General features: G+C 42.8%; 1 protein-coding gene across 3 annotated transcripts in view; it reads right to left on the bottom strand.

The window, feature by feature from the left end:
- The window catches only part of LOC118504078 (protein CBFA2T2), a 79,981-nt gene that overhangs the window by 2,681 nt on the left and 50,858 nt on the right, over positions 1 to 26,442 (bottom strand). For 2 of the 3 annotated variants that reach the window (XM_036038142.1, XM_036038144.1), the window contains exons 2-6: positions 23,575 to 23,653; positions 4,943 to 5,334; positions 3,577 to 3,723; positions 255 to 490; positions 10 to 184 (exon numbers count right to left, since the gene is read on the bottom strand). In XM_036038142.1, coding sequence (XP_035894035.1) covers positions 10 to 184; positions 255 to 490; positions 3,577 to 3,723; positions 4,943 to 5,334; positions 23,575 to 23,653 — 1,029 coding nt within the window. The remainder of the gene's footprint in view (positions 1 to 9; positions 185 to 254; positions 491 to 3,576; positions 3,724 to 4,942; positions 5,335 to 23,574; positions 23,654 to 26,442) is intronic. The other variant, XM_036038143.1, reaches the window with a different exon arrangement.

The raw sequence follows: 26,442 nt of genomic DNA on the forward strand, positions 1-26,442 counted from the left end.
TTCACTTACCAAACCATCGGAATGTGGATGTAGGCCACCGTTTTGATATTCGAAGAGAGCCGGATGGCCGGGATAGAGCTGTGATGCACCGGACGCCAGCAACAGCGACGGATGGGGACGTTTGGTTGGTGGCAGCACGTAGTCACTCCATTCCGGAGGTCCCGATGAATGTGTGTCGTATAAGCTGTCGGAAAAGAGAAAGTATAACTATAAGAAATCTCGTCCAAAACATACTCCTACTGTGGTTTTCTTACTTATCAGAAGCTCGTCGTTTCAGTCCCAACCCGTTGACGGTTGCACCGGCAGCAGGTCCTCCCGCGGCAGCACCACTAGCCACTGCCGCAGCTGCGGCTGCCGCTGCCGCCGCCGCAGCTGTCACCGAGGAGGCGAAGGTGCCCTCGTGGGGCAAGAATATTTCAGCCGTTTCGGCTAAGTTCTGTACGTACTCCATCACGCTGCTTTCGTTGGCTCGTACGTACTGTGAAGATGTCTGGAATGGGAGAGAATTGATAGTAAGTCTTCAGGTGTTTTGGCGTCCCTTCAGTAATATCGTAACAACTTAATCCGTGGTCTAGTTTTAAACTCACACTCTCATTGTATAAATAAAATTAATCTTATGTTAAGACTCCCATCAGTGTATCCACAACTTCAACTTCAACTTCTCGAGTACACCAAGCGGATATCCAGCTGAACCAGTCCGGGGTGAACATCATATCGGAAGCTAACGCTGGTGGCACCAGCTGTTGAACAATAATGATGAAGTGCAGTCAATGCTCCTTCCCTTGATCGGAAGTAGAACTTTTGCAACGAGCTAGGGAGCAAGGGGGTTGAGAAGGAAAACAAAAAAAAACCCTCTTAGCCATATGTTGCTGACTGCAACAGCTTGGGTAGAAAAACTTGTCACGCTGGGTAGGGTACGAGAGTAGTTCTCTTCATGCCACTATTTTATTTGCTTTGTGAATCATATTTATGTTTGATTTTTACATAATAAATAATTTTTTTTTAAAATTGAACTTATTCCTAAGAAACTATCGAGAAATAGTGGCTTCATGAAAATTGTTATGGATCAACATTTTCCTTGGACCAAATTGCACAAACCTTTACATTATGCCATTCAAACAATATGTTTGAATCAATGTTTTCTTTTATTAAAATCTTCTTCGCCTTTTCATTCCAACTTATCGTTCCGGTACTTTCATTCGACTATTTCCAGATTTTCTTGTTGGTTTCTGTCATTTCTAGCTTTCTGTGACTTGATTTTACGGGGAGGACATCTGCATGGGATTTGATCCTCGGTCCTGGCATGTGAAGACCAGCGCCGTTATCGTCTCAGCCACCAGTTCGCAAACCCAAACTGACTATCCAAACGAGGGTAAATTTAGTCAACGTAATTCAGAGCTTTTGAAGTGTTTGAAGTGTCAAAGACATATACATGAATTGCCTGCCTATTTTTTGCACGACTCGTCGGGATTTATGTTCAGATCGGTTGGCTCCCCTGATGGGTAGTTCGGAAGTTAATAATAATAACCAATAATAACTTCCAGATTAACACAAAATCATCTCTCAAACCGGTGGAGAGCTCTAATAAGATGTCCTAGATAGATGTTGATAAACCAAATATCTGTCTCTGATTTTTCAAGGACCTTAAGGTTAATTCTGCCAGTGCTCCAAGAAAAGTTTAGTAGAAATAAAGTTTCCCAAGTCTTTTCCTCGACGGGACTTTGGAAGGCCAAAATAGTAATATTGATCAAAATATTACATTATTTGTCTGTTCTCACCCTGCTTAGATTGATGATCTATCAATGCAAATAAATGATCAGTTGATATCGCTAAACGATTCTGGTATTTGGTAGCTTAGAAGCTGAATAAAGGCTTACATAGTCTACCTTTCTGATATAGAGAATAATAATGGGTTTTATTTTTTCTCGTTTTCTTTTTGAAATTTAAATCGATCTTTCGATTCGATTTCGATCGATAATCAATAGAGCGATGCACTGGTCTTAAATTCTACCAAGAACCCAACTCTTGGGTATTGCGGCATCTTCAGCATAGAGTTATTGAATGGCCGTTACTTTGAAAATTACTTCAATTAGGGGAGTCGATAAAACAACTGCAGATTACTCTAGAGTCCTTAATAAATAAAACGGAACAGATAGAACACAATAAAAACTTCAAAATACTTTAAAACACTCCCATCGCGTAAACTGAAAACCGTTTGCATTGAAGCACCCAAATGGAATGGTTCACACGCACGATGAATGCACACGCCATAAGTAATTCCCCCATTTCCCCAATCCCTATTGCTTTTGAATCGGTCCCAATTTTTCCACAAAATTTCGCACCCGAACTCACACACACACACATATACAGAGACGGCGATCAGACTAAGCTCTCGCAAAAAGCTGCGAGCAATTCACGAAAAACCGCACACGAAAGCAATCGTTCATTGGGCCCGGGGGTGGGCGGGAGGAAGAGAAGAAAAGTGTTGGTGGTGTGAGAAGGACGAGGTGGGGAATGAAAAACAAAAAAAAAAAAACACACACACACACCCTTAGACACTCCAACAACCACACGGACAGCACCGGAACTCCCAGTGCGCCCGGCACGCCACAGATAAAACCGAGCGTGTCACAGCTGCACGGAATACACCGAAATTTGTTTTTCAAAAAGATTAAAATCGGAAACAGTGTTTTCTAACTGTTCCGTGCATTTTTCGCCACCGGTGTTACACTTCTCTCTTCCCCACCACCGCAACTCCTTGCCACTCGCCATCCACGCTGGTAGGAAAATTCTTCAAACTGCTGCGTCCTGACACGACCTCAAAGCGTTCGCCCGCCGGCTCTCTCGCCCACTGGAGTTCTTTCTTGCGAGTATTTAGCGAAAAAAGAAAAGAAGAGGAAGAGAATTTCCCAGCCCCAGACGCGGGACTTGTAGCGTATGTTCAGATCGCACGGCATTCAATCGGTCGAGGAAAAATCCGGGCGGTCTGGATGAAACGAGCGTTGCTGCCCTGCCCTGCGGAAAAGCTTCCAGTTCTTCATTTCTTCGTGGTGCGTACGCGTGTGTGTGTGTGGTGGATGTGGTCCCATGGAAAAACGGTTCCCATCCGCACCGTTTAGCGGTGAGGGTATTTTCTTTCTATTCTTCCAAATCTTCACCCGCAGACCAACGCTTCCGTGGTCGGTGGCTCTTGTTTTCGTTCCCACACCGTCGTCGTCGTCGTCAATCATCATCGCGCGCAGTTCCTTTTCCGGAGTCACAACGAAGAGAACGCAACCTAAACAGCAACAGAAGTTGGCAAGGATAATAGTTCCCACGAGCGGAAGGTTCTTTGCCGGTTGGGGTGATAATTCGCTCCTATTTGCGAAGACTACATTTTTCATGCACTGAATAGGACGAGAGTGTGTGCTTGGGGCTTTTTCTATTATTGTCACAGTACATTTTTAATGGGAAGGAACTTTGTGTTGGACAAAATAAACCTTTCTTCTAAACCAATGGCAAGGGATTGTGATCAACACAAACCTATATAGAAACGTACTATGTAAACTGGGTGTAAAATGGAAATAGAGAGCTCACCTGCTTGTTTGATCGTGCCAGAATGTTGATCTCTCGTTGCAGCACCGGAACGTGTGACTTCAGGAACGGTACTACGTTGGTACGGAGCGGGAAGTTTGTCGCTTCTTGCACTGCGAGTTGAAATTCATCCACCGTGATGGTACCGCTCTGGTAGGGAGAAGATATTAGAGGCATTGAAGTCTTGTGATTCTGGTTAATTCAACAATACAGTGATTTTGTCTAAATCTAATGCTTTCCGTACTACATACACTAATAGTAGCTGGGTATGATTTGGTGTCATAAACGAGTCTATCAATTGAGACTTTTGTCCTTTGTACTAAAGGGGATGAGATGATCGACGCCTTTCGATTCCTCTAACTTTTCTCACATATATTCTAATTGAAGCCTGAAGTTGACTACGTTAGGCCTTTCTAAAGATTATTTAAAGTATTTTCATATTGTGTGAGAATTGCCTGAGACGTTCTAAAGAGGCACTAGAAGACCTCGTGTAATACATAGCAATTTACTATAAAAATAATTTTAATTTTTATCTCTGATCTGATTTTGACAGGAACGATAGACTGCTCTCTTGAAAACGCTTTCTGTTACCATTATGTAATTGCTAGACACTATAACCCCATCAACCAAACAACTAAGGTCCAGATATGGCTAAGAAAACAATTAATTCTTTCTTAGTCTTTTCCATTTCAAGTTATTTTTCTAGGAATTGAGAGAGGCATCTGTGAAGGTTAAAATAAACACGATATGCTCCTTGAGATTTTCAAAATTTACATTGGAGTCTCTTTAAGGTTAAAAAATTCTAGGTTCTTTAATTTGATGGAGTGAACAAGAGAGCAAGAATATGGTGTTTTATGACCCATTATTCCTTTGAGACATTCGAAGTTAAGCTACATCGTATCTAAATTAGAAGAACTGCAGCGGAATTGGTCTATAGCTACTGGCCACCTTGACTTGATTAACCCCTTAGATGGACATAATCTGATTAAGCATATTATCAGGAATGAGCCATGCTTTAGTTTCCCACCCTTGGACGTATTCCTGTTCAAATGTTAAGGTTCGAATAACGTATTCTTCCAACGTACTCCAGGAGTGGCACATCATATGAATTTAATTGCTTATTAAAATGACTCTTAAAAATGGAATCGATAACAGGTGAATAATAATAATCCTAAAGAGCCTGTATAAAGCTATATTAAAATGCTACATGCAAGATAATAGCATTTAGAGGGTTAGAGGAAAAAAATCAATTTTGCCTTAAACAATGCGTTTTAACTACTGAGACACAGTTCTTAACTCTACTTATCCTATCTACTTAAAACTACGGAATTTGTCTTAAAACTGCACAAACACACGTAACTACACTTACCGCTAGTGACAGAACCAGCGAGCGCACCCGATCACCGGTGTCCACGTTCGCGTCCTGCCCGAACTGCACGAGCGCCCCCAGAAACCGGCGGATCTTCAGCAGCTTGGCCGTATCCTGCTGGGCGGCGGCCGCGGCAGCCGCCGCAGCCACAGCGGCAGCCGACGCGGGCGTAATGGCGGGCGGTGGCGTTAGGCTGCCAAGACTACCGCCACTGCCATTGACAGTGCCGGTCGGGGATGAGCTCCCGTGGCGATTGACTTGTGACGAGGCCGATCGTGGCGGTACCAGCGTGCTGTGATGTTGCGAGATCTGGGGCGAGATGGGCGAGCGGGGTGCGACGACGCGGGCCCCCTCCGGTGAGTCCGGTGTGCGGCATTGTTCTTTGCCTGCTGCTACCGGGGCGTTGATTTCGTTTCGGGTGGGTTTTGAAAGATGAAAAGAACATGGAACGAGAAAAACGAAGAAAAAAAGAGAGAGAGAGAGAGAGAAATAAAACACAGAACATCAGATCAGTTTGAAGGATCAATACAAGAGAGAGAGAAAGGTGGAGACAGAGAGAGCGAGAAAAATCAGTCAATGTTTGTGACAGGACGCTGTGTCGTCGTCGCCGTCCGCACTCCCTGGTGAGTTGCTTTGGTGAACGCGACATGGCTACCTGTGGTTACTACGGCTCTGTATTTGTCTCTGTGTCTCGTGCGTGCTTGTGGGTGTGTGTGTGTGGGAAAAGAAAGAAATTAATTGAAATTTCAATCAAAATCGGTTCAACCGGGTGCTCCCGAAACGGACGGCCCCGCCGAGGAGAGTAAACGCTTAATTGTAGGAAAATCAACCACACCCGATGGAGACGCCTGGTGACGCACGTCGACTGGTGGTGGTGGTGGGAAAAATATTCCCTTTCAGCGTTCCCTCAAACGCACTCACAAACACACAGAGTCACAGTTCTCGGAACCGATTTCCATCATCCAGGTGCGCGTCTGGGGAAAAAGCGGTCCTTTTAACGGTGGGATACGCTCTATTACACTGGGGATCCCATGCCCCGGCATACACCACAAAACCCGAAGGTCCGATGTCACATACACTCACGCCGGAAGTGGAAGGAGGAGTTGGAGGTGGTGGCACGAGGGGGTGTCAAGGTTGTAAAGCAAATGAAGCCTTCATTCATACCCAGTCCCTGGGCAAACTATTCCAGCCATTCGCCGCTAGAAGAGGGCGAACTAGTGAGTGAACACTATTTTCACTCAACCAACCTGGCCGTGTTTTTTTTCGCTTCTCCTTTGTTTATGTGCCTTTTTTCGTCAGTTCAGGGCGCGCACACACACACATACACACACACCGTTAAATCGGGTGCTCAACCAGTCAACCAATCAGTTTTGCAACTAATTACAAAACTGTCATAACCAAAAACTTTACCATGAATGGATAATTTCACTCACTCGGCGTTCGGTGTTGCACCAAGCGCATGGGGAGTTTTCCGGAAAATGGTGAAAAAAAATAAAGCGAAAAGCACTGAACAGCTGATTGTCGTTGAAGGTAGTGTTGATGAGCGTTTTTTTCGATTCAGAAATTACCTTTTAAATTAAAATTATTTAAATAATGAAGTACTTTTATTGAATTTTGTTCTGAGAAAAGCAAAGTAATTTATGTATTTACAGCAAAAAAAGGAATGATTTTTACTAGAGTGTATCACATTCCATCACTAAACTGCATGATCATATCGATGCATTGATTGCTTTCGAATAAAAGCGCTAGCAAACGTCACCCGACCCTATACTGAACCGTAGTCCATTCGAACGATACACTTGCATCTGACAAGCTCGTTCGATCAAAAAACGAATCAAAAAAAGAAAGAGAGCAATACTACTTGATATCCTCCGTGCTTCCATTCGCATCCTGTTACCTCCCATGCAATCGTTCCAGCGATAGGAAATTGAGAGTTTGCCGACAAATCTGTAGCCTTCTTTTTTTTTCGAACTTCTGCCGCTTGTTGATGCACTCACCGTCAGGTAGACGGTGATAGGAATCCGCCCCACAAAAAGAACATGACAGACGGGCGCGACAATGCAAACGATGAACAATTGATCTGACTGTCACCTTTTACCGATCGGATCCACTCCGCGGCAACGGAATCCTTTATTCCGTGATTGAACGCGCTAAGTGATGTGCGCGCGCCCCACGGAGTAGAAATAGTTCGTGAAGGTGCCGACTGCAGGCAGTTGCAGTCTGCTGCAATCAAGAATGTTTCGACCGGCTGAAAAAAAAGCGGGACGAGGTGAGTAAAAATTGGTGTACAAGTGCATTGTGTACGATGGAGCGACACACGCTGAACATGACACTTCAACCTATTACGCCGAACATGGTGTGGCGTTGGTTCGCAGCCCAGTCCAAGTTGCTTTTAGCAGTTTGAATGCGTTTTCTGCAGTAGTGTACACTATGGGATTGTTTAATTGAAATAATGTTCTTTTTTAATGTTTTAAATACAAACATTTAAATTGAAAAATTTGTTAGTTTAATAAATAAAAGTTATATCAAAGAATAAAGTATCAAGAAATACTCAAACAAAATAAACAGAAATAAATAAACAAAAACTAATAAATCAAAAACTTTTTGATTCGAAGCTGATATAATTCAAATAATGTAAGTAAGTTTAAAACGCTTGAATAAAATTCCATACAGAAAAAATAAAAAAATTAAACATATAAACAAGCGAGCTAATAGAGACAGCTAAGATAAAAAAAAAGTTAAACAAACAGAAACGGTAGAACAGAAAACCTTATAAGACTAAAAAAGCAAAATAAGAAAATAAACTTAGAAAGTGCATTCGAAGCAAACCAATACCTAAGTAAAATTATAACACAACGCAATGGATCTTTTTTATAAAAACTTAATACAGAACAACGAAAACCAAACAAAATTAAATATCAAAAGTGGAATACAAAAGTGGAAAAGAGTGTAACGAATTTGAGAAAAAAAAATGGATGCAAATAACAAGTGATTAAAATAGCAAAAGAAGAAAACATAATCAGGAAAATGACAAATTAGAAAAATAAACAATAAAAATAAGGAAACAATACACTTACAACAAAGAAATTGAAGTTGCAATAGACGGAAAAGCAATAGAAAATAGAAAAAAAGGAATAAAAAAATGTAAAAACAAACAGAATGAACAACAGCAGATATCTAGTATCTTTCCCTTTTGGCCCCTTAAAGTATGCAATTTGCGATCATTTTAAGAACTAAAACAAAATAGAATTGAAATTGTAAATATTATTGAGGAACCCTTTTTCTGTGAAAATATGTCCTAAAATTCTGAAATCAATTTTGGTTTCATCCACTGTGCACAATACTAACAGGCGAACAATCGACAGTCAGCTATCAGCGAAGATAGCAGCGAATCTATAGACTGGTAGTTCAAAATCACCACAAAGCTCACCCACAAAGAATGGACAACGCTACCCGAAAATACGTTTGCGACGCGACGACACACGGCACAAATATGAAAAGCCTCGATGGGAATACTCACAACTGCGTAGAATCGTGATCGCATGAAAGAAGCCGCGATGGTAAGCGCTGAAAATGGAACAACAGTCGGACGATTTGCACTACAACGCATGGATCCGTGTTTTTCCTGGTTCTCCAGCGGACGTCGAGCAACAACAAAATTGCCGATGATAGTTGCCAACTTCCTTACGTGCTTGTCGTTTGGGTGGGGAGCGAAAAAAAAAACCCCGCAAATCGACCAAATCGAGAGATTTATCGTCTGCGTGGTGGAGGGTCTTTCTGTTCTGGGCCTTTTTTATTCATTGTCTAGGGCTACTGTCTGGACCTGAATACAGTACGCGACGAGCGATCAGAGTAATAACAATTGAAATTTAATCCTTCCCGATGCCGAACGTACAAATAGTGACACTTGCACAAGCAAATCCCTCAAACAGGACGTCACTTAATCGATTCGCATCAAACTCCCGGAGTGTTCCGGAGCGGTCTGGAGGGAGAGTGTCTCGGGGATGATTTTCGATCCATTCCGACTGGCCGTTCAAACGTATCAGGTGAATCCAATCATCGACAGCCCTTCGACGACAGCATCGGCGAACAGATGCATCAAACCACCGCACGCTTTCCCTGCTACACATTCGGACTTCACGTCCATTTTCCCGCTAAATCGCCCGACCAAGCGCTATTTAATTCAAACATTTTTCGATTTAATCAATTGGAAACAGCTTGCCAGTGACAGGTGCCAACGGCTCAGCGGTGCCGTTCACCTATTTCGCCCGGGTTCGCCCTCGCGCCGGGCCAAAACTATTGGCTTCGTTGTAATGCTGGGGCGTGCAAACGACTCTCGAGCGGCTGCTGCTACTACTACTGCTGCAGCTGGCACACTGCTGCTCCAGCAGCAGCAGCAGCAACGAACCAGCGCGTCTGCTGTTGATCTATCCGAGCTTGAAGCATGCCAGATTGGCAGATGCCTGCAGACGCGAATGGCATCCGAAGAGTGAAGCGAGCGAAAATGTAAAAAAAGAAAAAAACCCCACACAAACCATTCCCAACCATTGACACGACCACAGCGGAACACACGCGCGTCCAGCATGGCACACGTTGGCTGAACGACCGGGTCGGAAAACACTGTGTCCAGTGTACAGTGAGTTTTCCTTCTCCTCGGGCTGCGGCCCATCACCCTATCGGGAGTCTCCCGAAACAGATGGTGAAGATGGTGAAGAACGGTTTCACTGGACAGAAATAAAATTACATCGAACCCGTGGGCCTGCCGGCCACCAGACGGCATTCATATTTATTTAGCCACCCCTCTTGGGAGGGTGTTTTTTTCTTCTCTCTCTCTCCTCGGTGTCGGTTTTTGTATTCCAGCCTTCCGAGCGCACATGGTTTGCACGTGGTGATAATTTTCTAATTTGAAAGCGTCTGGTCAGCGGGAACGCTGATGCCAGGCCAGGCAAAAACGGACAGATTGATGATACGATTCAACCTCCGAATCGATTGATACAGGGCATATAGGTGCGTGGTGAATGAAAATTGTGATTTGTAAGGTTGGGTTTAAAGTTTTGTGAGAATTGTTGCGCGTCATATTAACGGGTTTCGTTATTTATTATTTACAAGTGAGCTACATTACAGCTTCTCAAAATCGCAAATATTGTTTAAATAACAACTTCTTACGGTGTGCGTTATGGGAGCAAATAATTACTGTACCATACGAAGAAAAACAACATAAACAAATGCACACATATGAAAGACAACAAAACAAACTGCACAAAAATGCAAACGGCTGTAATGTTGACAAGCGTATTAAGTATATACAATTGTGTTTGAACTGATGTGTTATGGTAGCATCAAATGTACCCTTAAGTCGCTTCAACAACAAAGGCTACAAAAGACACGTGCCGACAGAAAAAAACCTGTTAGAAGAGGCCCGAAACTACACACTTGTAACATTATTTGATGCTTGTATTAATTAAACACCGATTCGGGTCTGTGTCTCATACGTGCTTCTCAAACATCGGCACATCGTTTTCATGTTTTCCTCAACGGAATCGATTCATTACCAATTTGGAGAATGAGTTTCTTCGTCCAATTTTGCCACCCAGAATTTGTGCTGTTATTTTCTTTTGTTCGGTTTGCAAACTTGTTTGGTTCAATTGCTACAGAACTGGTTCTTGTAGACTCATCGCATACACGGGTAGACAATGCTCCTAATGGTTGTATAATTTAAAAAAACGCGTTGAGATCTCCAGACAGACCCGAACAGGTCACCGGTACAACACGAAAACATGATCTATTCCTTTGCGAATCATCCGTGGTACGATATCTACCATGGAACACTCATCGATATGTTCGACCTACAACCAGATTGCATAGTTTCAGGCGTTCTATGGTACGAACACTGCCCAAAACTGTTCCACAATGGGAAGTACAGCAGGCAGTTGGACAGTACACAAAGCAAAAAAAGAAAGACAGAGCATAAAAAAGGAGAAAACAATCCCGGAGCTCATGCAGCGTGTTGCTGACCACTGGCTGGCTGGCTGGATTCTGCCTGACAGAACAAAAGCTCTGGGATGCTCCCGCAGCGGACGCGTCATAAACATTTCGGGCTGCAAAATATTTATTTACGATATTTCCGGCATTCGGTATCGTGCGGTCAGGTCTCATTATAAATATGGGCCTTCTCACCCTGGTTACCGTCCACGTGTTTTGGGGGGGAGGCCAGATCGGATGTCGCCCAGCACCATCTCCACCTCTGACTGTCCAGAAGCCTTCCTGCTATTTGGAAAGGCAACACACATATTTGGGTGGGTTTGCTGCTGTTGCAGATGAAAGCATCAACAGCATTGACCCTATCCACAGCAGCACCCGTTTCCTGGCATGTGGCGAGAGGTTCCTTGTCGTAGCCATTCGGACGGATCTGCAAACGAAGCGAATGCTATGTGTGTTTCTGGTAGCAAACATTCCGTCTGACACGGTCTCCACCAACGTCTCTCTCTCTCTTTCTCACTCTTTCTGTACATATCGCTCAATGAAAAGGGACGAATTTGTGGACAAACGTTCGGTGGACGACCACAGACACAAAATGACACACAATTCCTGTTGTCCTGCCGTTGCACCACCTTGTACCAGGGCTGCCAACCTGAAACCAAAGCTGTCCAGTGCACGGACAACGGCTGGTGCAAATAAAAACGCGTTACTTAAATGATTGAAATATCTGGCTATAATATCTGAAAGGTATTATAAATTGGAGCTTCAAACGATTAATTTAGACAATATTTTTCAAACCAATAAACTTTCCACGTGGTGCTTTTTCTAAAAAAAATTAATAAACATCTCCTACTCCCATTCTTCTCCGTTTCATTGAAGAAAAGAATTTCTCAATTGACTGTGGCCGGCCTCAGAAACCTCTTGTCAGTTTCTTTCCTCTAGAAACCACTTCTTTGCCTTCACAAACCCGTAGCCGTATACGTTCCTGATCGTAAAATGCCTCGCAGGAGGTTAAAAGTTAATGACGGAGTAGGCACATCTTGGCGAATCCTCCGGAAGCGGACGTTTGTTTTTAAGCTGCTACTACAAGAAACAGGCAGCCGCCAGCTATTTGCCATGTCGGCAGCAGATACGATACTGATCGAACCATTTTTACGCTCACAAACCTCGTAGCGTAGTAGTAGTATTACGTGGCGTGACCGTAGTACATACGTGTTGATGTCTAAGAATTCTAACGTCTTCCAGTCGGATCGATGCTGGAAGGCTTCTAGCAGGGGTTGATGTGTGGTTGCTGCTCTTACTACCAACCAGATTGTTTACTGGAAAATTGTACTACAGCAAGCAGCAGCGTAAAACAGAAGATCGTTTTTTTAATCGCCAAGAGGAACGTTTTCCCCGTTTCATGAAAATATAGGGCACCAATCAAAACAACCGCTTTGGATCCTTAAATGTTTAGCAGGTGAGTGTGGGAAGTTGTTTGGGCTTGTTCTTGAAAGATTGTTTGTTTCGAAGAGGTTTGAATCTGGTTCCGGCATGTTTGAATTTTGAAAGCGAAGCTGTGGAACGATGAGCTTCAATTTGTTTTCATTGAGCAACAAAATTCATTCGACCGGATTTGTTGGGTTGTTTTCTAAGAATAAAAAGTTGAGTAAAATTTAAGGCAGATGTTAATAAAAACCATACCACCAAGCCACTTATTAAGCATCAATGTTATGAAATCAATTAAATTTTTTGAACTTATAAATCAGACAACAAATGGGCAGAGCAATTTATAATTAAACAATACTGAGAAAAATAAAATAATATATAATCCACAATAAATTAGTCGAAAACTTCATCACATCAACTACATTCAAAGAAGAACTATTCAACGATTCAGCTATGTTGTAAAAAAGAGTGCCAAAAATTTGGCGATAAACTGTAAATTTTATTAAAAAAATAATGTAAAAAGCTACCAAACTAAGCATACAGGGGTTTTCAGTTAATACAGGGGGTTTCAGTTGATATTGCAGTTGACGGCCGTTCAGCGCCGATGATAGCTCACAGCCCGTGTGTATGCCTGAAGGTTCCATACTCACGTGAACTCTGTCAGACCGTGTACAACATCATCGGATGCGGTAATAATACCATCTGATAACCTTACAATAAAAAGTAATTAATTCGACTGTCATCGGAAGCAACTCTCTTTGTTTACAAAAAAGATCGGTGCTTTTACGTTTTCAACTAAAATCCCTGTAAATATAGGAAAGTCCGCTCGGCATAGTGAATCAAAAGTAAATAAAATTAAAAATAGTCTTAGAAAACGGTTAATTAGATCAGTTAACAATAAATGAATAATTAAGCTATGAAATCAAAGAAAAAGGTCATAAACCAAAAAATCTTATTGCAGTAGTTTGTTGCTTTTATGCAGTCGCTTCTATTTTCCCCGAAGTAGAAAAAATCCCCAACCTAGCCCGATCCCATCCCAATGCACCACCTTCTCAAGGTGCCATTTCTGACGATTGCTCTCATGCATAATATTCGTTCGTCGATAAATTCACGCTTTGTCTTGCATGGCCCATCCCCGGCCGGCGTCGGCTGGGCGGGATTAGTGAAGACAAACATGGGACATATGCAGACATATTGGCCGTGCAGCACCCGGAATGCTACGAAGACAGATTACGACATCCGCTTATTTGCATGATTTCATCGGTAGCCGTAGATGACTGTGTGAGTGTGTGTGTGTGTGCGTTTGCCAAGCGAATCCAACCCCGAGACTCACCGAATCCATCCCACTCCAGGACCAGGAGCTGCAGATCAACGTCAGGGTGTTCGGGCGTTTCTAATGCGGCAATTTATGGCAGTTTACATTTGTTTTGCAGATTTAACCGTATGCGATATCGCATTCGATCGCCGGAGATGATGCCGATTGGCCGATCGGCAAAATGGGTGAGTAATGGAAGCCAAATGGGAGCAAAGAGATGGTTTCTTTACTGCAATGGGTCTCGCTACGCTGAGAGCTGGAATGGAATGGTTGGGCTTTATCTCTTGATCCAGAGTGACAGATTTGGTGTAAGATGGATTTATTCGAGACAGCCTTTTTTCTACGGCAAAGTCTTTTCGATTTATTATTGGAACCGGCATTTGTTCTCGGAAATTTATAACGAACACCACAATTTCTCCCAAGCTCAATTTGAATGAATCATCAACTACATCAACAAACTTAGTCACACCTTTACATAAGTACCGCTCTTACATAAAATCACGTTGCGCTCGCAATTCGCCATTGCCCCTTCGGAGGACCACTGTCCTCAATAAACGAAGATGAAATCCATAAATAAACACATCACCGGCCCACAAATTGTGCAACGCTCGATTGTTCCGCATTTAGAAGGTCGACCCGTGTGTACATGACACAATGAATGCTTGCCCGTATTGGAAGGGTCTGCACACAACAGCAGATGTGCCGCGTTACTGGACATGCTCGACTATTTTTACCACGACCTTCTGCCCACCGCTTTTTTGCCGAGTTCCGGTGGAGGAGTGTCCATGTTATGCAGCTAGCAAGTGCTGAACCAGGAACAATTAATCGATATTGAATTTGAAATAATTTTGGACACGTCTTCCTCACGCAAAAGGGGGTAAAAACGCCTAAAGGTAGGCAAGATACAGTAATGGGGAGTCATCCTTTTCAGCCAAAACTGAGCAGAGTTATGGAGTGGCAAAAGAGAATCCTTTGAAAAAATCCTTCTCTCGTTTCTCTCGTATCGAGCGGGAAAATATTCTTCACAAATCATTATAAATTGGCATTGTGCGCTGGGCTGCTGGATGTCAGTGACAGTCCAGTCGACCGGGTCGTAGAAATTCTGAGCTTGAGTTGGTGTTCCCCGTACGCGGGCAGCCAACACAGAAAACCGGAAAACCGATCCCCGATGGACGAAAGCCGGGCGGACGAAGACGAACACACTGGCACTTGCTGCACGTGGCAGCAGCTGGCGGGCATGTCCCGAAGAATGGTGCACGTCCCAAAAGCTTCGACCGACCTGCTGCTGGCAGTGAAGTGTATTCATTCACGCACACTAGAACCCGTCCGGTGCAGATGGCAGATGCCAGCAACCATCGAACCCATGCTCGGGTCCCGTGCCGAAAAACGGACCAGGGTTACGAAGCGCGTACCACAACAGAGGGAAATGGCCAAGTCGGTAATGAAAGACTGGTTACAGCCTTGGACTTTGGCTCGCGTACTGGAAGAGATGTGTACCCCGAAAACTTCATTGACCATTGGCCCCATCGTGGGTTGGTGGTGAGATGCGGATGGTGGCCGGTTTCCCTTTTGCGCGAGGGTTAATCACTTCTTAGCCACCCGGTGCGCTCGCGGGTAAGTCGGGCATCGAAGGCCACCAAGGAAGGGACGAACATCGACCGGGGCGCGCGCGCATTTCATTACGGCCGGATAGCAGCAGCAGCAGCAGCAGTAGTAGCCGGGAGTTCTGTTTTCTATTACTTTTCCACCATCTGCTACTTCTGGCCGGCCGGCTGCTTCCAAGTGGTGGCGGTGATGGTGGCTACGCTCACCAAACGTAGACACTCTCCAGGGTTTTCCGTCTTCTCACACACGGTGGCCCGCGCGAATAGCCATCTGCTACTGATGGCGTTCGGAGTTCTTCGGGGGGGAACGGAACGAGCGGCGGCACTTGTGGTGCGGCGTTGGAAGCACTTGGCGTTTGTCAGTGGCAGGCTTCTGCTGTGGCCGAAAGCCCTGCCAGCAGATATGGTGTATGGTGTTTCTTCTTCTGCTTCGACCGAGACGCTCGCTTCCGGTTAATGTCCGAACCAAGGTTTTCGCCGGATGGGTTCCTGGTGAGGTAGGAACCGAAGGAAACTGCGCGCCAGCACCGGGAGTGGTGGTTTGGTTTCTGTCATTATCGACGAAAACGTGCCGGTGGTTACGAGTATGACTCCCAGCTACACTGCTACACGGGTGCACTTTAACCGTTACACCGACTGCCGAAGCCGTCTGGAGCTGACGTAATGCAGATTTGCTTCCAGAGTTCTAAAAATGGCTAAAGAGTCGTTTGTTTGAACGTTCCATACAGAAGATGTATGTATTGAAGTTTAAGGTTAACGATATAGAATGAGAAAATGAATTGTATATTTGGTTTTCTTCAAATTGCAGTCCTTTTCATTGTCTTCTCTTTCTTTTTTGTGTCTTTTTTCTTCTCCCTAATCTTGGTTTTATGCTTTTACCATTTTCTTTTTATCCTAGTTTTCCAAATCTTCCTCTTTACTTTCATATTCTTTGAATCTTTTTCAATTTATTTGTCATTGGTTGTACTATCTTGCATTAATTTGTTACTATTATCTTTTATTTTTATCATCTTATTTATATTTCTTTATTTTTCTTTCTAATAATTGCCACATTCTTAAAGATTTGTGTTAAATATTTTACTACTTTTTGAATTTGATGCAGTCTATAACTTCTCTTTTATTTTCTAGTTGTTTTCCTATATTTTTTATTCATTAGGGTTATTATGGCAGTTTTGTTCTGTCTATTTTTGTTCTGGTATTTCTTTTGTTCTTATGTGATATGACTCTTCCATTTGTGGCTGATCTTTTCCTTTCCTTTCTTCTTTATTTAAATCATTTCTTGTTTAGTTTTTTCTGCCTTTTATTTGTTGTGTTTTTTACCTTTATTGTAGTCTTTGCATGCTTCTCGTACATATAGTAATACTGATTCATCATTGTAATTACTTTAATTTACGTTTTGTGCTATTTGACAGCATAAAACCTTCGGAATGCCAATGCAAATCACATGAACCGTAAAATTAAAAGTAATTTAATCCATAGATCGCAAAGCATATGAAAGCTTCAGCAGACCCACTAACAGAATGAATGAATAGTGTCAATGGCCGTCGTTGGCCCAAGTATGAATAAAGGGGTAAAAACCTTTGTTTTTGTTTAAATTTTCCCAAGGCAACCAGTTTTTATTCTCATCTGTTTATTTAGTTCCTATCATTGTAGAAACGAGTTGTTTTTTATTTCTACCATTGTCTTACTTGGTATCAATCATGCATAATACTGAAGACTTCAATCGTATTAAAATTGGAGCATAAACAGTTTCAGTAATTTTTAACAGTATAATAAAGCCTCAAATTATTTTTTAAATCGTATTAAATTGTAATTGTACCTCGAAGCCTTCATTGAAACATTTACCAGCATTTAAATTTACTTTAAATGCTTAAACGACGAGCAGGCATCGAATAGGTGTTAGAAGCTCGCTGCGAAATTGCCCCGAAGGCTCCGTGCACATCAAGTGCACCGATCGGGAAAATATTCAGCTGCTTTAACCAGCAGCGGGCGCATTTCCACATTTCCTGGCTGTGTGCATTTTCATCCTCAATTCTGCATACCCTGCATCGGATGCTGGCCAGCTCTGACATTTACGCACTCGCTCTCACTCAGCCTCCCGTGCAGCCGGCACATGTTGGTGTATTAAAATATTTATTTTTCTATTTTATATAAATTGTACGAAAACAATGGCACATATGTGTGAGTGTGTGTTTGCGGGCCGGGTACCAGTGGTGTTTGGGTGTGGTTTATTTTTGGGAATTGTCACCCACCGTGGTCCCCGGAAAATTCACCAAAACCGAAGGCTAGCAGCTAGGTTTGGGATGGAGGGTTTCATATTTGGGGAGCGAGTACCGGTACCGTAACAGCTGGATAAACGACGTGGTCATTGAAGCGAACGTGGTTCGTGAACGGATGAAGGTGCCGAAATTGGATGCCGGCAACAACAGAGCACTTTTGCCAAAGGCTGCGGCCATGTCGATGCAGCGGAAGAATTTAAAATAACAAAGAGGTAGGAGCAAAAAACTTGGACGAAAAAATAGCCTGAGCCTCGAGTTTATTTTCCATTTAATGCTATTTTAATTCACAATATTTCGACAAACCACCTACCAATTTGCACCCCCCAAGCGATGTGGGCCAAGCGGTGTTCAATTAAATTGGGCACTGAGCTCTCAAGTTCTTTTTGATATTCATTCAGTTTTGTTTTCCCGTAAAAGAAACACACTCAGTTGGAAATTAATAGAAACACAAACAAAAATAGGCTAAGTTGCAAAAATTTTGCCACGGAAAAAAGCTTTCGGTGCGGTCCAATTTCCGCTCAATTGAATAAGTGGATAACCACAACGCACAATACCGAGAGGAACGAGAAGAGACGGAGCAAGAAGAAAAAGGGATGAGAAAATGAGGCACTCTGCAAGGGGAAAAAACATTACTTTGCCGCCTGTTTGCTAAGTGATGAAGAAAAATCCTATCTTCAATCGGCCCCCACCCCAGGTGGCCTACCACCCTCCCATCCCCTCTCATGTCCTGACCGGCATGAAAACAAGTGCTGGGAGGATTTATCACAAAACCCCAAACGATCGGTGGCATCGGCCCTGGCGGCGTAACATTTCCCGCGGCGGTGAACAGGCCCAAAGCCCGGGTGGGAAAATTCATCGATAGCATCAAAATGTGGCAATAAAAATCGCTCCATCTTTCTCACCTCTCACCTCAGCGCGTTCCTTTTGCGTGATTGTTTTACTTTTTCGGTCTCTCTCTCCCTCTCGGCTTACGAAAAGCTTAACGTCGATTTTTCCTCGATTTGTTCATATATTGGAGGAGGGATGATTATGTTTTCCTCGTTTCAGTGTTGCACTATGGGATGGTCGTGAACAAAAAAGTGTTTTGTTTCGTTTACAGAAGTTTAATTAAAAAATTGGTTTGAAACTTCACATCTAGAGGTCGACTTGATGCAAAGTCATTGTAATGAAAAATTTTCGAGTAATTTTCCCTGAGTGAAATTGCATACCTTCGTAAAGTACTGGGCGCCTCCAGCTACTTTTAACATCCCCCACTAAAATGATCACAATTAACTCAGCTTAACACCGCTGAGTGCAAATCCAACTAATAAGAACAGAAAATATTTTGATAAATCTTAAAAAAAATTTCGAGTTGAGTTTTTCCCTCCTTTGTTTTTAATACACTTTCACGTTAAATTTTTGTCCATCCTCACCCCACAGTGATCTCTATTGTTGTGTTTTTCTCTTACACCCGTTCTCTCTCTCTCTCCGTCTCCCTTCCTGCCTTTCCAACCGAAACGTTTGGCCACCTTCAGCTGGCCGTGTTCGCACACCGGAGGGCGAGTTTTCCGTCGCGTTTGCATTTCCTCCTTAAACGTCGGCCAACTACCTCTGACGCCCTGCGTTCCGAGAGTGTTGTCCTGCGGCTTAATTTTCCCGCCAGTCCTAACCAGCGACCGGCGGGAGGAAGAAAACTGCGGCAAAGCAAACGGAATTGGAAAGAATGGCGAGAGGATGATTTTGCAGATGGATGCACACTCGCACCGGCCGTCATGTTTCCCATCCCGGTGTGGGGTTTCCGTACTGTTTCGTTCGCACAAATCGACCGAGAGCGCTGGCAGTGGTGGAAAATGGTCTCGTTTCCTTTACGGGGACCCCTTTTTGGCTTGCGTTGTTTTTCTAGAGTTTCTTTTCCAGTGGTGCTTTTTCCCCCTTTTTCTCACACCCTGTTTTCTTTCCGACGAGGCATAACCATTCGCACGTGAAGAAACGTAGACAAACAAGCGTGTGAAATGAACACAACATGCCATTGGTGGTGTGGGCATACGTCACAGGACTGGAAAACTTTGGAGTAGGAGTGAAATTATTTTACGTCCAAACAGGTTTAATTTTTAAATGCATTCAGAACTATTGTGGATCGTGTTTGATCGGTTAAAATCCAATTCATTCACTTTACTTTCGTGTGCATAAAACACTTATTCAGTAGATTTTTATTTTAAATCATAGCTCTTAAATGTATCCAGTTGATAAAATATATATGTTACTAAGGAATGATCCGAATAAATCGTAATATGCAAAGGATAATACGAAAAAGATTGTCTTTAGAGCAAATGTATATAAACATCAAAGTATAATTCCAACGCCTAAAAGTATGCAATACAATTAGTATTAATATCAAAATAATGAACAAAATTTTTTACCGAGCAACAAAACTAAACTTTCATAATATGAAAAGAATCCTAAGTTACAACAATGGTATGATATGCTCAATATTAAACTTAAACGCCTCAATGTATGCAATAAAATTTAAAATGCTAATTCCAAGTAGTAATCATCATCACATTCGGAACAAAACGAGCGATTTTTGTTCCCAGCTGTCAGCCACAAACAAAAAACTATCACAAATAACTACCAACATCGCTTTAAAGGCCTGTGCAAAGTAAACGCCTCAACGAGTTCACCCACAGCGGCAAAAGTAATATGACCCGGTTCGTGCTGACAGCGCAATCCTTCGTCTTAGCATTATCGCACGCGTCCGTACCGTTCCATTGCGCCAAGCTTTACCACTCAGCCAGTTAGTATTATCCCTACGCCCAGCTGGCCAGCACAGTCGACCGATAAAAATGCCCCACTGCCGGATCAAACTTGGACAGTCCATTTGGCCAACTTGCCACACACCGTACACACTACTATCACACCGCGAACACGTGCACACACACACACAACAGTTCGCTCGGACGCTCAACGCCAAGGAGTTTAAGGCAAACGGCCGCTCTGTTGATTTATCATCAGCAAATCCGCCGTCGATGAAACCCGTAACGCTGGAGCACGCGATGGATCAATCAAATATTTTCCGAAAAACCGGCAAAACCATCGAACACTTAGTGCAATTACCATTTCGCCCATTCCGAACGGGGGAACCGGCACACGCGGAGGTGGCGCAACGATTTGCATAAATAGTTTTGTTTACGTTAGAAATCGTGGGAAAAGCATCACGCCGAACGGTGTAGCCGTCGCCTTCCTGCGTACGTATGCCGGAGCAGTGGGATGGATGACACGCTCGTCTAGCGTGTTTCAAGAGAAACGTGGAATGATAAGTTTCTGGGTAAAAGGAAATAATGGGATTTTAATTTCTTGTCAGTCGAGATAACATCATCAAAACGATAATTTAAAATATAATTTGAATCGAAGCGAAGAAAAACGCATTAAAATGTATATCATGTTATAAATGAAAACGCCTAAATGCAGGCAATCATTACTCTTTTTTGTTATTCTTCAATGTATTTATAATTTTTAACAAAGCTTTATTTTTATATTAAGCAAGATCTGATGGCCTATGATTGCTGGTGCTGGTACTCACATGGCAGGAACCGGAATTGAATTCCACCTGAACCATTTTCTCGCACATAACGCCAGTTAAGAGCCACAAACGGCCAGTTAAAAGCTTTCGAAAATTTGGAGTAAATTCCGAAAAATGTTTTAGCAATATGGCTAGGTAGGTCTCAGCGAATAAAACAATCAAATGAATATGTTTTTATCGATCTTGCTAGAGAAAAATTGCTAAGTATTCGCAGTTTTATCAGGTTCTTCCTTCTAGTTTTGTATTTTTCAGTCAAGTCTGTCTAGATTTTTTTTTTTAATTTGCATACCGGCTGGCGTCGTTAGAGTGATTCAGGAGTCAATCACTTGTGGTGTATTACAAAACAAAAAACTTCACAGCATTCTATAGTTATTCTTATAAAACGTTTAAAGAATACCAAAAAAAAATAGTTGAAGCCATAAAATAGAACATTTTGTCGTTTTATCAGTCCAAAGTATTTACAATTCGGTTCTCATTCCAGACACCTTTCAATCACTTCATCGCCCATCGAGCACACCTCCAACCGTGCACGTACCAGCCAAAGGATTACTGCCACGAAAGTGTGAGCTGCAGCGCGAAAGTAGTTACGCGCGTACCATCGCGCTGATATGCAAATGATGTTCTGCCCCATGGCCCCCCCCAGTGGCCGTGGGTGTTCGTTCTGTTGATTTTGCGAACCGGGTTTTTGGGGGAAACCTGGGAAAACCTCACTTTCATCTGCACTCGGTCTATAATTGGCAAATCGTACCACCGTAAGAACAGTGCCATTTGAGCGACCGTGGCCATTTAATCCGAACTACCGAGCCTCGACACCTCGGTTCAGTTGTTCTGGTGGTCAGCCGGCCCGTGGGGCTTACCAGTTTTCCGAAGAATAATGGAATACAGAGGCGACAAACTCTATCAACACGCGATCAAAACGATAGAGGTAAATCATTTTTCCGGCCAGCCAACCGTCTCTAAGGTGCATTTTACTCCGCAGGCACGGCAGTCTACTTCATCATCGGCGGGCGGTGGAATCTCAGAACACGATTTCAATTTTCAGCACCGTGTGTTGTTGGTCCCACAGTCACACCAACACAAGAAAGAAATTCCACTCAACCACGACACAAGACATGATTACCAATTTGCAAACATTTGCTGATTCATGGAATCCTTCCGGAGTTCCAGAGTTTTCCGTTCCCATGCCTTTTTTTTTTGCTGCTCTTCCGAGGGAAAACTCCTATCAGCATCCAGCCACACGGTACGATTGCGTGCCATTCGCGACCACAGTAGGGGGACGCCCCTTTTCCAACCGTTCAAAGCCACCCTCACGGCTGCTGACACGGGTGGGAAAAATGCGATAAAGTAGCAGTCCAGCGTGGGCACACGATGGCAGACGATGGTTCGGAGTAACAGAGGGCGTAAGGGAGGAGGGAAAATCAAGCATGGGGAAGCACATATAATTCTTTCTTTATCAAATCAACCGCACGCGCCGAGTGCGCGAGAGATTTTCCCACACGCGCCACCATGGACGGTGGAAAAATCTGTGTGAAAAGCGACGACTACGACGATGACGACGATGGCGACGGGGAATATTGCAAGATAGATTTTTGCTCACACCAAGTACACCATCTACACGGCCAGCTCCCTAAAACGGTTTGCTTTTGCGGTGAATCAACAAATCTTTCGTACAGTTCAACGTTCCTTTCTGGCGCCCAGGACACTAGGGGCGAACGCTCGTAAGAGGTTATCATTCGTTTGTCCCTCTCGCGTTTTCTTTGGTTCCCGTTTCCGTGGAAGTATACGGGAATGTTTCCATTCAACCTGGGACTTTGGATTGAGCACGTTCCAGCTTCGTCCTCCTCGAATGTCGTCATCATCGTCGTAATCCTCGTCAACACTTGAGCTCCGGACAGCCACCTGCAAAACTGGAGACAAGGTTTCCCGGCCACATCGGGCAAAATTTACCTTCCTTCTTTTGCAACACATGTTTCGGAGGGTGACTGCTATTATCCATCTCTCCCTGTTTTTTTTTTTTTTCATCCTTGAGTTCTCGTTTACCCATCTTCCCATCGTTCGACAAACACTCACCCCGACGGTGTGGCTGAATTGATAAGAAACATTCGCATGGGTTTTGGGGCAAGATGCTTGGCACAGGCTAAAAGGGGGACCCGTTTGTCTCGAAGGAGGAGCGCCCGGGTCCACAGGAAAAGGTCACCCACCAAGTAATGAAGCGTTCGGTGTTCCCCTAATGTAAACACAATTTAGCACCTGATTTGTAATTAGGATGAACGGGCCAGGTGAGTTTTCATTCGATTATGCCGAGTGAGGGCGAGAAGTGTGAAACCCATTTATTACCCTGATGAAGGTGGTTTATCTTTCTGCCTCCCCGAAAGAAATATGAGTTGTATTTGGAGGGTTTTTTATTTCATAAGGAAATTATTTAATGCAATAAAGTGTGTGGGAAGTAAATGTAACGTGTGACTTACCTTTCAATTTGCGAGCACTAGACTCGTATGTATCCTTGTCTGGTATTTCCTCTTTAATCGCTTTACCATCAAGTGCCATCTGGAAAAAAATGAGATGGAAAAGAGTTTGATTAATGAAACGCGTAGACATGTGTTATATTTAATTCTGGTTAAAAATTCAATAAATGTCAATATTTTCGCAAGTTCAAATAAATGACAACGCCCAAAAGTATGCAATAAATTCACCTGAAAACAATTTTAATTTCTGTAATTCAACCGATTCAACGTTCAATCCAACCTATTGCTGGATTATGTTTTTATTTGACAACACCTAAAAGTAACCCAATCGCCTGAGTACCAATCTCTAATTAAAGAAAAAACAAAATAACGACTTCTAATATGCAAGTAATTTACGCACAAATACTTTTAGTTTTAAGTGAGCTTAAAAGAGGCGTCTGGAGATTGTTATATTTACCTTTGTAGGTGATGATGATACTTGGGTTGATTGGAGATTTTAGAAAATTTAAATAAATTGCATACCCTCAGGCGTGTACATACAAGATAATCTTCCGTCGGAAGCCATCTCGGAGAGACAACTTGTGCTCAATTGTTCCCTTTAATTTTAAAAAAATATATAAAAACTTAATGATCAAAAATTTTCTACTTTTCACTATGTAAACTTAAAGGCATATTATTTAAACGACGTATCTATGTCACACACAGTAAACCTGATTCAAAATCATAAACATGCGACTTGTGATAAACAAAGAAAAAACACCATTCGCCACTCTGCTGCCCATCAAAAGTCCGTTGTAGAACATCTAATACTAATCGTCGTTTGAACGCGAGCAGCGAAAACAGCGAGAAGGAAAAGGAGAGAGAGAGAGAGAGAGAGAGAGAAGAAGAGAAAAAAAGGCTGAAGGAAAATTTAGACAACATCATTTACTGGCCCCACTTTCCCACCGTGTTATCAACACCAGGTGTTGTTGTTCTAACTCCAACCCCACCAATCGGAATGTGTTTCTTTTCTTCCCTCGCACACCCTCATTCTTACCCCTCCCCCTCGCTTTTCCGAACACCGTGTCCGTGATTGATTAATGCAACACATTTTCCATTTCGGTTGCGCCATAATGACGCGTCACGTCTGCTACAGTGTGCCCGCAGGCTGACGCAGCCCTGAAGCCGAGTGAAACATTTGTGCGAATTCTCGCCACACACCGCCTGCCCCCACCCCCCCGCTCCGCCCGGTACGGCTCACCATTCATTTTTCATTCACTCCCTGTCGTTATATTTTTGGTCTTCCCACAGCTGCACACGGATGTTTTCGTTCACTTTTCCTTCAAACACAAACGAAACACCGGGGAGTTTTCCTTTTTCTGTGTTTCTATGTTTTGTGGCGTTTTTCTTTGGCTCTCTCTCTCCTTCTCTTTTTGCAATTCGTACGACATTTTCTTCCCGACCCAAAAACCCATCCCCCGGGATCGCTTGGTCAAACGATTAAATTGACATTCAACCCCTTTTTTCCAATTAGAAAAACTGTCATCGACACGTTTTACCATCGCGAGGAAATGGGTGCCGGAGGCGGAACGAGGTGCCACAGGAGGTGAAGATCGAACCGGAGCGATTGTTTTCGGCAGTTTGTGGCACCCAGACGAACCGAACAACTCTGATCGAGACGTTCCTCACTGGAGCAGTGTGTTGAATGACGAAAAAAAAACATCCTCAGGAAAAACCTATCCACCATCAACTGAAACCTTCCTCAGAGAGAAAGAGAGAGAGAGAGAGAGAGCTTTCCCCGGTGGAAGCACGGAAAGAAAAACAAAAACAGTGCGCACAGCTGCGAACAGCGATGGCACAAAACGGAAAACCGTCAAAATCAAATCCAACCATTTGCTTCCAGCCATGCCAGCTGTTTTCCGACCGGGATGGATGGGAAAAACGGCGCCTTTACGCGCCAACCCACCGTGTTCTGGTGTGCTGGTTTACTGTTCTCTTTTGGGGAGGTTTTTTGAGTGTGAGTATACTATGTCAGGCACATCAGTTACTTGTGCGTTAAGCCTACCTTTCCGGTGGGAAGTCTTGGAGAAAATGAGGAATAGCAAAAACAACACCTGCACACCGCGTTTTCTGTTTTGTTTTCCCGTGTTGAAGGTTAGTGAGGGCTAATAATTAGAATCAGTATAGCGTTTTACTAATTTTAGTACGCATACGATGCAAAAAAGATCTTTCTACAGAAAATTTAATTGGAAAAATAGAAAAGTAATATAGTTAAAAAAGCATAAAATCTTTTAAAAAATGACACACAATATAACAACAATATGGTTAAACTCAACGAATAGCCAAACTAAATCCTAAATGAACAAAACAAAACTAGAAAAACAGATACCTTAAATTAAATAACAAAAATATAATGTTAAACGTACATTGGAGAAGTAAACAAAAGCATATAAATAAAAAATCACGCAAATGCAACAAAAGGATTTAAAAAAGAAATGAAAAAATAACAAGAAACATTGATATTAAAATGAACAAAAATTAGGAAAAAACAGGGAGAAACTAAAAAAGTTTATTATCTCCGCACTTAAAACACGAAACATTAAAAAAGTGAAACTTCATTAAATACTTCATTAAATAGAACAACCGAATAATTAATCATGAGAAAAAAATTATGACAAAACCTATAAAAGACACATGAATGAAGAAACAAAAATTATTAAAAGATATAAAAACCAAAAAATTATGAAACACACATACAAATAAGTAATAAATAAGAAAAGCATTGAAAACAACCATGACTTTTTACTGAATCACGCTAAAACAATACTATTATATTCCTATCAAAACAATTAGTTAAACTGATTGCAGAAAGTTATCAAAAAGTTTAATAAC

Source organism: Anopheles stephensi, chromosome 2 (assembly GCF_013141755.1).
Source record: "Anopheles stephensi strain Indian chromosome 2, UCI_ANSTEP_V1.0, whole genome shotgun sequence".
In the NCBI taxonomy this organism is placed as follows: Eukaryota; Metazoa; Arthropoda; class Insecta; order Diptera; family Culicidae; genus Anopheles; species Anopheles stephensi.